This window comes from Hyalella azteca, unplaced genomic scaffold (genome assembly GCF_000764305.2).
Source record: "Hyalella azteca isolate HAZT.00-mixed unplaced genomic scaffold, Hazt_2.0.2 contig2228, whole genome shotgun sequence".
In the NCBI taxonomy this organism is placed as follows: Eukaryota; Metazoa; Arthropoda; class Malacostraca; order Amphipoda; family Hyalellidae; genus Hyalella; species Hyalella azteca.
Window position 1 is genome coordinate 177911 of NW_025932511.1, and position 17081 is coordinate 194991.

Here is a 17081-nt window from a genome sequence, read left to right on the forward strand (position 1 = left end):
GCCATGGCGGCGCGTCATAGAACAGTAGTTTGAAGTTCCCGACGGACTAGAATACGACAAAGTCCTTCGCAATACCTAAATAAAACTGAACGTGTGCCAGATATGAACAATACTACCGATTTCTCAAATTTAAATGGTGCAGAATATCATTTACATTAATAAAAATTCCGTCCGTGGCCTTATAGCAAGACGTGAACGGAAATTAGACGCACGCATTTACGCGTGGCCGAACTGCGAAATTTACACAGCCACACACAGTGTAACTGTGTGTTATACAAATCCATGTTATGTGTGTTATACAGATCCATGTTATGTGTGTTATACACATCCATGTGTTATACACAGTTATACACATCCATGCACACAGTGTTTGTGTGCATGGATGCTAAATGTGGCACATTTAGCATCCATGCAGCGCTCCATGTTCCAATATTTCAGAAATCCTCATCGTTTATTCATTGCGTGACCGCGGGAGCTCCATTAATTATTAGTCAGGACTGCGTGAGAAACTCAGGAGCCCTATTTACGCCAATTATTTTTTCCCGTAGGACAAAACGCTTTAAAATAACTTCTTTTTTAAACCGTCGATTGTTTGGTGAATAAAAAAGTCAAAAAGTCAATTGAAAATACGAGGTCATTTCAGTGAAATTCAAGATTCATATCTAGTATGAGTTAAAATTATTTAATTCCTACAAGTGAAAAAAATGTACCGTTTATCTGATTAATTGCAATCGTTAACAATCTGTTTTTTACGGGCCAATGAAGTTGTTTCAAGAATTGTTTGGTAGGATGAGGTGACCAGTGAGGCGTATATCGTTATCTGTAATTGGATGGAGTTCAACAACAAGTAATAATTTTAATGTAAACGTTCATCACACAGGCGTATTAGGGCCAATCTACACAGCAGCGCCATTTGAGGAAGCATGAAAAACTGCTGGGCAAAATATCAGTATTTTGGGGCTTTGTTTGTTCAGAGTGAAGAGACAGACGAGATTCAGTTGAATGCGCTCGGATTAAATAAAAAAATATAACTCATTACTCACTGCAGTGAGTGACAGAGAGCGCATTTTCTCGTCGACGAAAATTTGAGGCCACGGACAGACGGACGGACAGACGAACAGACAGACGGACATGGCGAGCACAATAGTGCATTTTTTCCATAAATGAGAAAATGCGCTAAAAACGTTAAACATATACATATATTGTTAGCCTGTATGCACGCAATATTTTGGGATTGATCGTTGGTACTCAAAAATGTTATTAGCAATAAATGAATAATGATAGCGTAGTCAAAATGATTAAATATGAAAAGCATTGCTGTTATCTGAAACTAATCTTCGTGAGACCTGAAAAATATATTGCAGCTTATTATCTATAGGACTTAATGAACTACAACAGTTAAACAAATTGTTTTTAAATGTGATACAAAACATGTTTTAGTTCCAGAAAAAGTCATATATCCCAATCGAACTGAAACATTAATTAAGTCCTAATATATTCTCCCGTTTAACACAATTAACTTTTAAACGCAGAACTAATCCAATCTTATCTGATAATACAAAGCGAATATCGTTAGCTTCTTGATCGAAATTAATGCTGCTTATGATGTTCTGAAGATGATGATGAGTGAATTTACAGACTGCAGCGCGAAAGTCGTTTTCTCTTTAAACCATAAATGCAGATATTTTTTTCTGGTTAATTGGTTCGAAATTTTGTGGAAATATCGATGGTGTTGAAGTATGAAAAAAAGAAACATTTAAAATCAGGCAAGTTTGATTGCAATCGAGAGTTAATACCTAATTAATTCGCTTGGCAAGTTTGTGTTGAAATAATGAATAATACATTTGATAACATAACTCCGAGAGTAAAAATAAAAAAATATCCAGTGAATATAATAAAACCAAATTTTTGACTTGATTCAACTGGAGAATAAAACTGGTTTCTATTTATCACACCCTCATGCGCGATCTGCAAAGTGTAAATAAAAACTTTTTACAAGCTTTCTCGATTTCAATTCAGTTACTTTTTCTAGATTATCTTCTTATATCGTACATTAGTAGGTATATTATCTGTAAATATGATTTAACCACGCAAGTTATATAAGGTGTTCGCAGCATTATTTATTTATTAACTAAAAATAGAAGTTTAGTTAGAAGGGGTGTTCATACTTTTTAAACATATAGTAAAAACATAGAAACAGAGTTTCAAATCAATGGAGCGAAGCTAGTCTCATTTCTGTTTAGACTCATGTGGACTTTTCACCTAAAGCTCAAATGCCTGAAATAAAACGAGCTGCATCTTTGCAGGCTATGTTAACACTTGCTTTTTTCGGCGACACGAACCGTACATACGATGGAAAAGAAAAGAAAGATTATTTCATGCCTTCAATTTAGCATAAAAAGATACTAAACAGGGATAGTACAATTGTGTAATCAAAGTAATCATTTACAAGGTTGTGTTGAAGTAAAATGCTTACATCTTTCTTTTGTTCAACTTCAAAATTACTCATTTCATTTTCAAATTGTCGGTAGTAGCAATAACATACAAATAAAAATTCATAGTTGAGCTTCGATTTGCTGATGAAGTTCTCATCATTATAAATGATGAGACCTAGTAATAAGAGCTAATAAATAAATAAATTATTAATTTATTTATTATAATAGATTTTATTGCGAGGTAAGATTAAAATCATTACACGGTCGGTCTTTTCTTGACTTGCGAAATAAAGTTTAGGTAAATGGTTTATTACATAAGAACATGTTATTCAAATCATTATACTCTGGCATTTTGAGAAATTATTGTGCTTTAAAGTCATTAAGTGTGTACCTAAAATTGCACGGAAAATTTCTCGGATTTTTTCTAGGAAGCGCAATATTTTGAACTACACAGAAATATCACAATTACAGTTAATAAGAAGGCTTCACATAATCCCCTGCTAGTGGTGTTGAATATTATGCTAGTCGAAAGACTTAAAGTTAACTTTAGGTGCTCATGCTAGTTTTACACGTGTCTCCTCGTAAAGCCGCAATTCACAAACTCACTCGATCATTCACTGAAAACTTCATAATTTGTATGTTTATGTTCATCGTCGGTAACACGCAGCGTTACCAGTTGTCAGACCGCGACGTTAGCAGCCCAGCTCTGCTCTGGCCGATTGCTAAAGTCGGGACGCGTGCGCTAAGCCCCTGAGTCGCTGCTAAGCCAGAGCCCCGAATAAGCATTAGTATGTAGTATCTGCCTCGTCCATCACAAGTTAGCATGCTAAATGAATGCTAAAAGACAACGCTTTGTTTGAAACGGGTGATAATACCACGGCCGCTTAATTACCTGCTGGTAAAAGCTAATGATGCAATAATCGTTGGTGATGATAATGTCAACATCATCAAAAATTTGCAGTTGAAATGGAATTCTGAAGGAATATGAAAAATATTGAATCCAAGTTTCAGAGAAAGTTTTTTCCTTGGGAATCATCAACAACTCCCCAGAGGTAATTATTAATTTTCATTTGTGCCTGTGTCAACATCATTTGTGTGTGTTCATTTGTGCCTGTGTCAACATCAAATGAGCGTCATTCAACTTGTCTTAAATTTTCAAATGAAAATTCCTGGACGAGCATCAAAGTCGTTAATCGGAAAGCAATGCAAGCTAAAAAATATCGCAAATGAAAACAAAAAATAAAAAACGTATCTCATTTGAAATTTTTTCTCATTAGAGGCAAATGATAGAACGCTGCCTAGGAATAAAACGTTCTACACATTAAACGCTTCTAAAGATCGAGTTAGGACACCATGTAAAGACATTAAAAGCATTATTAAATACAAGCTAAACTTTTCATCATGATACAAAAATAGTTAAAATTACGACAGTAGATTCTCTCACCGCCAAATGAGCCGCAGGTACACTTCTTTTTTCCATCAAATTAGACTTTTTCATTTACTTCAAACTCAATTTGATGAGTTAAAATACTGAATGATGATGTAGCATCCACATATTAATCACATTATATAGCTGTCATATTTACTTAAGCTCTCGCTCTTCAATCAAACATATTAAAAAATTTTCCTATCGAAGCATATGAAAGAAATTGACTCAAGATTGACCACAAATTCAACGAAATTTTAGCTGGAAAAACTTTTAACAGAGAAAATTCTGAAAATTACGCTGATTTCCTGGTTTTATTAATTAATCGAATCTCCAAACAGTTTTTAGCGAAATAGCTTATGATTTTCCTCGGCTGAATTTATCTGCCAGATTCCTTGTCAAAATTCATTATACTTTTAATTACAGGAAATTAGTATAAAATATATATCAGTATAACTGTCACTCACATGCAGTGAGTGACAGAGCGCATCGACGAAAACGTGAAGTCATAGATGGACAGACAGACGGACGGCGGATGGACAGACGGACGGACATGACAAGCACAATAGCGCCTTTTTTTCCATAAATGAGAAAATGCGCTAAAAATGCTGTCATAAATGCGTAAATCCAGTAATCGCAATAGGATTTATGAATGTATATGCTTTACTGAACGGCACTTAATGGTGGCATTTTTAATTCAGTGATGGCCCGGCTGACATGCGCTCTCCAGCTGTCACTGCAATAAGTCTTGAAGGCGAGATTAAAACTCCATAAAAATATTTGCCTCCATTTTGGCCCTTTCAAAAATTATATATTATTGCAAATTTTCACCAATCCTTCAATAAAGTGTAATTGTGGAGAACGCAAAATTTGACAAATTTTTCTATGGACTGCGGAGGAATTTTTCTTTGGTAAAATTTTTGGATAACTTTTTCTCAAATCACCAAAGCTAATGAAGCGGGCAATGCTCTCCCGTGAGTTCCGTAAACATTTAAAGTGTCGCATCCACATAAAAAAAAAACAATTTAATTGAGTTAGGGTCCCTAGGCTAAAAGAGTTTCGCTGAAGCTGCAAAACGAATTCCATCCTTTCCCTTGATTTATCTCAGGATTAAAGAATAAACAGGAGACAATACCTGAATTTAGTATATTTTTTGTGCAGAAGAATTTATCATAATAGTGTTATATCTATGCTTATTGTTTCGTTGTAATTAAAATGGAAGAAATTACTCATTCCATATGATAATACTGAAAAATTATTAAAATTACGCAACATAATTACGAAAAAGCATATAATTTAGGTACAATCATAGATACACTTGTACAGGTAAATTTTACGGTGTAAATGATACTTTATTTTCATCCACAGATTTTCTGTAAATTGGGATTTGCTTCGAAGCATTCGAAGTCACTAATAAAATTTGTGTTCAATTTTTACATTGCTTGAAGATGTTTCAAAGACCCAATCTGTTATTTAGTAATATGTGATTAATAAACTCCTATTCAATTGCAGAGCTTGCTTATTCATTGTTATATTATATATTATTCATTGTTATATGAAATTTTTTGCTTAGGTCAAAAGTCATGTTTCAGTCCTGAAAGTTTAGCTTGTTGCCCTCCGGATTATGCAATGCTATACATTGTGCCACCAGTCCGAAATTTCGACTGAAAATTCGCCTTAAGCAACAAGAGGCCAAAGTTTTTGAAGAAATAAAAAGTTATTCGTTGGTCTTATATAGTTTAGCCATATATTTAGATTAGACACATGTTATCATCTTAAAACTTTTTATTAGGGTCTTTTTAGAATAAATATCCAAATATCCGTCTTTCCAAGAATTAAAATACCCGAAAATATTTTAGGTATGCGTCATAGTTCAAAAATATTGTTTACGTTCCTTCGACGCCCAATTATAGTTCCACTTATTGATGTAACTCAATTAACTAATTCATCACCTATAGACAAATGATCGTTCGTATTATTTGAGCAGATGTTTTACTTCGATCAGTTTTTCCGATATATTTATTCGCACTTTCAGGATACGCGTTTTATTATTTCATTTTTGACTAACTTATAGTTAGGTTCGCACCTTAAGTTTGACCCCAACTTAATTAAATGATTTTTTTTTTGTGAATGCGACTCTATAAATATTTATGGAACTCACGGGGGAGCGTTGCTCCATTGTCTTCTTTTGCAAGACAACCAAAGGAAATAGAGACACGAGAAAAATACGACCTTATTGCATTATTTAACGCGTAGTCCAAAATTACGGATAAATATTCCGGGATAAGTGATCACAGAAAAACATCTACTCATTGAAAATTTTGATGATAAAATATAATACGCACATAAATATAATACGAAACTTAATATTGAAAATGGTCGCTCAAGGTTTATTTTCGAAATATTTTAAATCTCTTGTCCGAGGTAGATCCCATACAACCAATTGAATTTATGATATTTTTCATATGAGAGGCGAAAGACTCAAAATATATACTTGGCTTTACAGAAAATATATTTAGTTCAAATTTTGTTGAAATAACTGATTAAAGGTTACTCGCGAGTTTACTTTTCTTTACTTGCGTGTACTTGATGCGAGGTAAGTTACAAGGAGAATATTAACCCTTTACCGCCTGACATGAGTAATCTGTGCAATATTGTCACGCGCCTACTTACCAAAAAGGATACGTTGTAGTGAGCGAAAAATGTCTTGCACTGATGGCTGCCGCCACGTACGACAACTTTAGAAAATTCTCTGTTGCGTATAAACGTCCTCAGGTTGCTATACTCAAGAGTTTACGTATAATTTAACTTAAAAGTTATGTTAGTGCCATGAGAAAGTTATGTTAGATGCTAGTGAGTGCCACATGAGGTCACGTGGCGGAACCTTTCATGAAGCTCCAGACCGGGGCGACCGGATCCAAGTTTCGGATGCGGATGAGGCTAACTTTTAGGCTTTGCTATAAATGACGCGTACTTAATTGGGTCGACTTACCTACTTGAGATCAATTTGTGATTTTTATAAAGGGATTTCGTTCAAAAACTACATACAGATCATGTCTTACTTTCGAAACGGGATGAATCCAGAAAAACCCGAATGCGGAATTTGACGCGTCAGAAACAGAGGTGCCCAGATCTTATGTTGAAGTCATGAATTACTATAAAATATCTGTATCCAAAGGCTATTTTAAAGAATTTAGATATGTTTGGCAAGGTGTTGGCTGAAGTTAAAAGTTATTACGATAAAAAGCCTCAATCGTTTCAAAATACACACCAAAAAATTGGATGCATAAAGCAGGTCTCGCATCATTGGAATTTAACTATATTTTTCATGAGTGTTAATTAATATAGATTAGAAGAGAGCACAGCTATTCCATAGATAGCAATCAACCGTATGCAATATCATCATTTGTATGGCTAAAAGCCTCACTATTTGTTCGAGTGCTGTAGCGTATTTGGCTGGACTGCATTCAAAGGCAGATGTGGAATGATGAACATCGTAGCTGCTTTATTGTCGACGATGCGCGGCCAGCGCCCAACTACTGAAAGCGTTTCCATTTGTTAAAAGCTCTGCTTTAATAAGAGCCTTCTCGTGAACGGGGATGCCTATGATGCCTTCTATTAACACATTAAGTCTGGACGAGAGCTATTTTTGCGAGTGCCTAATGGTCTACTTGTGTATGAAGGGTCCGCTTTGTAAATTAGAAATCCACGCTGAAAAGCTATTTTCTTTTGACATTTCCTGTGACTTCTATTAACGGGCTTCTCCGTGAAAGGTTAAAAAGACCTTGATGATTGGGCCACCCAAACTTTAGCTTCCCTCTGGAATTTCTTCCAGCAGAAAAACTGTTTGAAGTTCACAAGGGTCTTCTGGTTCTAACATTTCATTCCATGGGGAGATGACGAAATGAACAGAACATTGAACACTTTTGTGTTTAACTGTTCGAATGATAAATATTTAAATCAACTGAATTTCGCAAAATTTATTCTGCAAATCAGAATTGCGTGACAAATAAATCGGATGAAGAATGACGTCAAAATTGTTTTCATCCGATGAACTTATTTTCATTCAAATATTTTGTCATGGTTCTCGCTTAAAATCTTTCACTTCTGATGAAAATATTTTCATAATAAATTTTTTGCTGTCGTTCTAAGATTCGGCAGCTTAATGAACCTCGTCGCCAATAACGCAGCGCTAAAAATTCTCTAGTTAGAAACCAAAAACTTTCTAGCATCCTCTTGAAATTAATGAAAAAGAAAGCGAAAGAAATATTCATAATGTTTTAGTTAAGATTTAAAAATTAAAGGTATACAACAGATGGCACAGGTTGTCGAAGTTATTTAGGGCGATGGGGAGTGGCTTTGTCTAGAGTGTTACTAAAGTTTTGTGACTGAAAATTCTTCTTTTTGATTTCTTCATTAGCTAAAAAATTTTGAGGAGCAATATTTTTTTCAAAACATTTTGGTTGACAAGCACCTCCTACGTTTGTATGGGTAAAACCTCGGCTGAATAATATTTTCTTCTGTTGTTTAGATATTAGCCATTAGGTACAAAATATTGAATAGTATATCAGATGAATCCTCGTAGAAACTCATGAAAATATAGTGTCATAGTGGTGGTTTTTACCCGCCAAAGATTGAACTCCAAGTTCTTTTATTTTCTTTAGAAATTTCAAAACTTTATAAACTTTTCAAACCTTTTTCTTTATAATTTCAAGCCAAATACAAGTTCACATTTCTCAGTTGACGTCGAAGACATCCAGTGATCATTTAATTGAAAAATGACATATATCAGCAGAAGACATTTCAGCTAAAATTATTTAAGAAACAACGCATTATTCTTGTACGAGTGAATCATAGATATTTGATTGCTTGCAGGTGCAATCTCCGTGCATCGAATAAACGCGATTTTTACGGAACTGATCTGGAAAACAAACACTCAGTCAAATTGTTCCCGTCCTTTACTATGGCATCTCTGGGATCAAATCCCGAGATCGAATCTATCAAAACAAGGGGAGCTCTAGCTGAAAGCAAGAGAATTAGATTCCAATCCGAAGATATTTTATCGATGCTTGTTTAGCGACAAGCAATTTCTAGGACGGACTTTTTTGTGATGGTTTATTCCTCGAGAGGAAAATTTTTAGCGGATTTGAGTGTTAAATTAAGTACGATTTTTAATAGAATAGAGAATGTAGTTTGAAAATTCTTATCTAAGCTGATGCCTTTGGTCTGAACATTCGTAAAACATTGTAAACTTGAACGATAGATAGCGCAAAAGTAATGTAAAACTATTCAGCAGCTCCTAGAAATTAAAAAAATTAACTCTCATTATTTTCTGCTGACTAAGCAACGGCTTTTAGGTTTGATGCCTTAAGCTAAAGCTTGCAAGTATTCAGGCTTCTGCTTAAACCGAAATCCCTATAAATTAAACTTGCTCAAAAGTTAGGATGAAATAAATCTCAGTCTTTTGGGCAACTTTGGTCGAAAATTTAACGCAAGATAAAGGAAATGGAAAAGAAGGGCTATTATGTATAGCACGATGTCATGGATTTACACTTACAAGGATGCTTCGTTGAAAATTTTGTTGAATGTATCCCGATACATGTTTCCGATATAGCATAATTTATTTCGAGAACATTCCATGAAATTAGCAATTAATTGTGAGCTATCAAATTGAATAATATTCAGAAACTAACTCGTATATTATTATGGACTAAAAATCAGATGCAAACTCACCGACATCGAGTGAAGGATTCTCAGCCACGATGTTTTTCACCGCTGAGTAGTCGTAGTGATGAATATCCACCCCATCGTCATCGATATCCTCAGTTTCGTTACGAGTTTTGTCTGTAATAAAGTTGGCTGTATTTCCGGGTGATGTTTCAGACACTGATGCAGAGCGACGAGCAAATGAAGACTTTGCATTTATCGATGGAAAGTCATTAGAAATATCAAGGCGCTGGTCTGGCGCCGAGTCACCTTGTTCGACACGTGGTAAAATTTTATCCCATGATAGTCTATAATTTCTCGTCACCGTAGGAATAAAATAGTTACCTCCGTAAATATTATGATATAGAGTGGGTAACTCAGAAACGTTCATGTCCACGCGCGGATTTTCTACGAAACTTCGACTCCAGTCAGATTTATTGCCACTCTTTGAGAAAAATGTTTTCCATTCATCACTGCCGTAATGTTTATTTGATGAGAAGGCAAACTGAAGTTGTATTACAAATATTACAGCTAACACAAAGACTTTCAGAGGAAACATTGCTTAACAGAGAAAATTTGCCTTAGGTTCACAAATCACGTCACCTTTTTCAAAGTTCAACAAATGTGAACTCTGTGAAGTTGTTTCTTTTGACCTTGTGAGGCCCGTGGTGTAACTGTTTCATTAAAATTTTTAGAATTACTAAATGAATCCATTAGTTCTCATTTCGATTTGTGGATTCAAATATTTCGACTAAAAATTTTCACACAAAGTAAAGATGAATTTCGTCTATTTGTTTTTGTGTTATTTTTTGCGATTTTGTTAAATTACTTTTTTAGTTTTCAAATACCTGCAATGAAAAGTTAGTGTTATTTTACAACGAAAATAAAGAAGAGAACTTTACACAGTTTCATTCATGCATTAGTTATGATATTGAACCGTTTATTAATTCAATTTATGAGTTATGTTTAATCATAAACAAAAATTATGGAAGTAGTAAAAAAAATAACCTAAATAAAGCAATCATCTATTATTCAATTGCCGCCAGAAAATATAGACCGCATCTCAGCAGTATTCATCTACGTAAATGTTTTATCGATGTAGCAATTTTCCGTAACCTTTGATGGATTCGAATAAATTCTAACTATTGAGAACCAAATACATCGTGAAATTGTATCCCGCTGAGAGCGGCGTGCAAATTTTGCAATATATTGTACAACGTACACAATACAACATCGCAGAAAACATCTGCACTATTAACATTTCATTCGATCTTGTCTCGATGTCTTTCTTTTCTTGAGTCCGGGCAAATAGATATTCATTTATGTGGGTCTATCGCGTGTGGGGTCCTTGTGGGAGTGTCGACACAAATATTAAGCAGAAAATAATGTGATAAGATATATGGTAATCAGTGCTACTCTGCACCTTATGATCGAGCAAGAGCCATGGGACAGTGCGTAGGTTCTGCCTATTCTGCAGATAATGAACGAGGCTCTGTCTTCTCATCTTCCCGGATTTCTATTCCGCGTAATTCAGGAAGTGTGCATTTTCCTCACCCTGCATAAACACGTCCATATATTTTTTCCACGCCTGCCAGGCTCTTGTCTTAACTCCTCTAGAATTCTCCAGCTTCTACCTAGTTCGAGCTGCCGTGGTCAGCGTTAAAGATCTTGGTATAAAGCCGGTACGATTCCGTTCTTTTAAGCCTGGTTGGCCGGGGCATCGTCTGGGCCAATACAGAGAAGATAAAGTGTTATTGGTGCTCCGAAAGGTGGGAATTATTTGCTGCATATTATACCTTGCCGGTAATCTTTATTGAACGACCAAAGCTTCCGATATTTGCGACGTTGCACTTGCTGCAATATTGGCAGAGCGAGAAAATAACCAAAAATAATTATATTACTAGGCTTGGAGGTCCAGGATAAAATATGATTGTTATACCATTGGCTAAGTTATTTGATGCACCGTCGGCTGAAAATGGGCGAAGACAATTCGGGAACGGAAGATCTCTATTTAAAATAATACGTATCTTAGCTGGACATGTCTAATTTCGTACAGCGATAGCCACAGAGGAATTTAGTTTATTGCAACGGTTCAAAATAAAGCAGAAATAGTACCTACATCTTAATAGCGAGAATAATTTTCCTTTTTGTGGCATTCTTGCGTTTATTTAGAATAGGAAAGATTTAACTTAACAATCAATCACATAGCACAGTTAAAGGCGTCAGGCAGTTATTAAGAAATGGAAAAAAATTTTTTAGATCATTCATAATATTTATGAGGACACTTATTATGAAAGGAAAATGTAATTACGAGTTTTTAAATAAAAGTAATTTAACTAAAATTTTAGAGAAGAATAGGCGTAAATTTAAACAGCGTTGAAAAAAATGCTCCCGAAGACTGCTACAATTATTTTTGTATCCACTTAGATGATGCAAAGGCTCAACTCAGAAAAGATAACAAGATAATGCAGAGGCTGAAGCTAGACATTTAAAATATATATTTATATTATTGATTAACTGGTATATGCATCCCCTGAGTGGTACATCCACTAACGATTGAAAGGAGGAAGATAGGAAGACCAGATGATATACGACACTTCTAAGTAGTCAATATCAACGGGAGTATTGAAATTAGAAATTAATACAACATTACATGGGTTTAAATAGAAATTAAAATAATACGAAAAGATTCTTGGTTTATTATTTTATTACATTTAAAATGATTACGGGAAATAACTAGTTTTGTTTTTCAAATTATTTTTGTATAATCATGTTTTATTTTGTCATTGAGGTCACAGACCAGAGTATGTTTACCAAAAAATTTTTTTAGTGCTTGTGTTTTATTATTCTGGCTTAAAAATCTAATACTGAATGTTAAAAATTTAAAGTTATTAAATTGACCGAAATCTCGTACGTCGTAGATTCACTTGGTGTGTGGTTCCTTTCTTGACTAAGACAGGGACATTTTTTTTTCAAACATTTTCATCACATCACCTGTTCCACGTGTACCTCGGCAACTCACTAGAAGCTCAGTGGCGTCAGGAACAAGAAATATCTTAAAATTATTCCACGATTTTGGTCGCCTATTTGATGACGAGGAAATTTCCTTGTCAAAATTTCGGTGTCACGAGCGCTCATCAGCACCTAATTTCTGTGAGAGGAACGGTTCCTCAGACCCTAGAGCCCTTTGGGGAAGAACCTGTGGAAGAAAGTGGAGTAGACAAAGCCTTCATCATAAAATGCGACCTCCTGCATCAATTTGCATGTCTAGCACAAGGCTGTTCTTCTCGGCTCTTTGAAATTCCCATGCATCTGGGCCAGAGGGAGCGTTGCTGTCGGTACACTTTACGGTTTGACGATGATTTTCGAAAATATTAATGCATAAAAACGAATTCAAATATCACATGCATAACGTAGAGTATACACGATTAGATTAACGAATGATCAGTAATCACAATTAAACAAAGAAAAACTTTATCCATATATTTTTAAGTCGTCAGTTGTGCTCGCATGCGTGTTAATTTGCCTCTGACCGGGAAAAAAACGAAAATAACCACTTCCTAGTCAATTGCTCGATCATGAAAATTAATGCAACAATAAAATGTGACAGCAACGGACAGCTATGCCTGCCCTCCGTGTTATTACTCCATCATGATCAGGCTAATACGAGAATATGATTCAATAATGGTTTAACAGTCATATATATCGAGGCCACAATAGGCTCCAGTCAGACGGTTTAAAATTAAATTAACTTGCTGTCATCTTACTACATTCATGTGATATAAATTATTATCGTTTTGCCCTCTTTAGTGCCAAATCAACAAATAGTACAATAGTTATAGGCTTTCAATGTTACTTCGATCAGTGGTCGATATTAGAATTAATTTCCTCTGCATCTGTCGGTCTATAGAGACGCAGCTGTGGTGTGGGCAGAGAATAATTCTTGATGTATCCAACTATTGATGAAGCTTCAGAGAGAAAATACATAGGAAATATTAATACAATTGATGCAGCTCACCGTATTCTATTTGAAAGTGAAGGAGATATCGGCTAGAATAAAGAAAAATATTTTACCTCGAACCAATTTCAGTTCAAGTAGATTAAGCGCTTTCCATGAAAATTCATCCAGCAACTCGTTGAAATAGAGTTGTTCGAGCTTCTGTTAAGTGCATCAAAAGAACCTTCTGGAATGAAATACAATTTCACTCGGTTTAAACTAAGGGAGATGCTCTAACCTGCCGGCACGAATAATGTTTGGAGTATTCGATATATAAAGGACACTGAATAGATGGAATAAATAAAAGAAATCCAAACTCCACTCAAAACTTTGACGTGGTATATCGTTATGCCGCTAGGGAGAGGAAAACTGAACGATGCTGTGAAGACTTGAACTTTCTGACTTACTGCTCAGTCCATTCGCGACCTCAATTACTAATTCAGTATTTGAATTCTTTATGGACTCTCAGTGAGTACACCCGAGTATTTCAGAGCAAATGGTTCGAAAAAGAGCGAGGGATTCGGGATCACCTGGGGTTTAGTCTGTTTAACATTCAGGCGCTCACGACAGCCAGGGTAAGAAAGTTCCAATGGGATATTGCCTTGACTTTGGCAGGTAGCATTCGGCTATCGGAGGCTCGTGCGGCTAAGTGTTCTGGGTGATATCCTGGCCTTTAACGCGCATCGAAAATCTAAACTCCACAAAAAATTCTCCGTAAGCCTTGAGCTTGCTTTGCTGCCTCGAAATGATCGCACCGCAGTGGAGAAATGCCAAATAAAATATCGCGATGGTCGTTGTGGGCTAAAATGTGAGCTGGTCCTCTGACCGAGCTATGCAGGATGGTCACCTGATGACGCAGTCAAATCAATAGTGATACACCAAAGGCCGCGGCACTCGAGACCTCGAGAAGAAGAGTCGTGCTATTGCAATGCTTCAAAGCCCACTGCATGGTAAGAATTGATAGCTTTTAAACGCACACCGCAGATATTGCTAAGGGTAAAAATTTCTGATGTCCTCGAATATGAAAACAAAATTGCTTAAGAATACTGGAAGCTTTATTATTTCTATTTACATCATTAGTCTGTAAGCCTCAACGGATGCATTTATGCATTTCGCCGCAGTACCAATTGAATTGCGCCAGAAAATTTATTTGTGCTACCTGGCGAAATACCGAGCAGTCGAAGACTGCAAGCAGGTCAATGCATGTCAATTATGCGGTAATATTTTATATTCTATGTACCTCAATTTACATTAGAAGCGAGGATGGCTTTAGTACTCGCTTGAGAATTTAATAAACATCCGATATGGCAATAAGTAGAAAATTAAAGCAAAATTCCAGTAAACAATGCTGAATTTAGTATTTTAACCTCTTTTGTTTGTTTTGTGGTTTGCGTTGTATCAATGGGAAAGTCGTACGAACTGATTTCGCCTCTAAGAACTTTCAGCTACTTCACGACGAGACAGAACTGCCATTAACGGAATATTGACACGTGCACCGGCAGTGTTTTAAACTTAAGCAATACCTGCGAGAGACGTGGCAAGAAAATGAACTGGAAAAGAAACAAGAATTTATAAGGAAACAACAATTTTTGATGTATCGCGAGCAGGAAGAGGCAATGACGATTTTTCTGCGTATTAAAGGAAGTTCTTAAAACGTCCATTTAAGAAATTTCTTGCCTCAAAGAACGTCTCGGCTGTAAGGATTGGTGCCATGATGACATTGCCATGGTTCACATGAGTCATAAATGAAAATAGATAGATTTAAAGTTCATAATTTGACCATTAATTTATTTGAAAATTATTTAGTCATCAAACAAAATTAGCCCGAAATTTTATAGCATCATATGATACAAACTATGCTAGGTCAAGTTTTGCTTGTGAACTTCATAATCAAATATAGCACGTGAATTTAAAGAAATGATTTGAACATGCACCTGTAGTAATTAAAAAAAATATACATTTTGAGTTAACTTTCAAATTAGAGGTGAACAAATTTATAGCACAATTTTTCCTACTCACAGTGCAATCCACCGGCGTAATTAAATAGCTACTCAATAACTTTCAACTTTCCGTACCAACATGCATATGAAACTCAAATAATTTCCGAAAAGTTACAAACTAATTTTATTTAGTTAATTAACAATTTATCTATTGAGACAGACGGGAAAATATTCTGATGAATTGCTTAAACTTTTAGTGATGTATAACTTGTATTCACAAACAAGCCGAACTCCGTTAAGATCTTCTAACGAAGTCTCGCATTCCTTTGATATCATTCATTCACTCACAAAAACTTCCAACGGCGACGAACGATCCGATGCTTTTTTACTGAAGTTACTAGAAGAATTCTGCAAAAAAAAATTTCCCCTGGGGATTTTATTCGGAGAAGTCGTAGCGAATTTTTATTTTATTGTGTGGATGCTGTGATAGAAAAGTATGCCTTTCAGAAGAAAAATATTTGTATCACGAATGACAGGAATAGCCAGAGCGCGAAGTTTAAATAGCCAATGATTTTTCAGGGCTTGAGTTTCCGTAAAATGGTGAGTAGATGAATATTTATTTAATTGAAATTTTATAAAATTGTTCCTATGCAACAATATACAAAACGCGTTGAGAATAAGCGATTCAAGTTTTGAATACGACTGTTTATATGATATATATTGGAAATTTCCTTAACTATCTTATTTTTCAGAGGTATTCCAATACAAAGTTTAAAAGAAATCAAGTTCAACTGATAAAATCGTTATCAAATGAACATATATGTACAGCTATGTTACAGAATTATCCTTTTTCACAGAGCATAAACAATAGATTTACTGTCTAAAAAGAGCCGTAAACGTGCAAATAGCTAAAATTAGGATTAAATAACATGAACATGATAACTTCTTACATCTCCCTCTGTAGATTATTGCTGTTGTTATTAGGTTGCTGGTATTCAAAAATTGCTGGTGGTGATGCTGTTATTTTATCCACAGAATAAGATCATGGAATGATTAATGCTATTCACGGATATCAACGATTGAATTTGCTTCAACAAACATACGTGCAAGCGAAAAATTTGAAGATGATATTTGAAAAATAGTCACATTAGATTTAGAATAAATCCATTATTAGAAAGAAACCAAGGACTTAATTAACCAAGATTCAATCGCGAAAAACACAATACTTGGTAATGAAAATTTGCCATAGAGATCTGAACAGATTGGGCTCAATCAGGACACGTATCGAGCTCCTAATGAAATGAATAATGAATTCTATCATCCCAGGGCGCGTTGTTTCACTATTCACCTATTTCGGAGAAGACTGTATGCATAATACAATGAGAGAATGTTACAGATAAGAATATATGACAGCACTGCGAAGCCATGCATTGAATATCAAGTCACCATATCACTAAAAGTCCCGATGAGAAGCAAGCTGAGCTCTGAGGTTGCCACGCATAATGAAACTCATGCACGAATGGACGATATTCAACAATTTTATTGTTATTCGCATTATTATTTTGCTTACATTAAAA

At 35.2% G+C, this 17081-nt stretch overlaps 1 protein-coding gene across 1 annotated transcript in view; it reads right to left on the minus strand.

Moving 5' to 3' along the window:
* Positions 1 to 10405, minus strand: part of LOC108675200 — a 47095-nt gene extending 36690 nt beyond the window's left edge. The window contains exon 1 of the mRNA XM_018163192.2: positions 9595 to 10405. Coding sequence (XP_018018681.2) covers positions 9595 to 10126 — 532 coding nt within the window. The 5' untranslated portion in view covers positions 10127 to 10405. The remainder of the gene's footprint in view (positions 1 to 9594) is intronic.
* Between the last annotated feature and the right edge of the window lie 6676 nt (positions 10406 to 17081).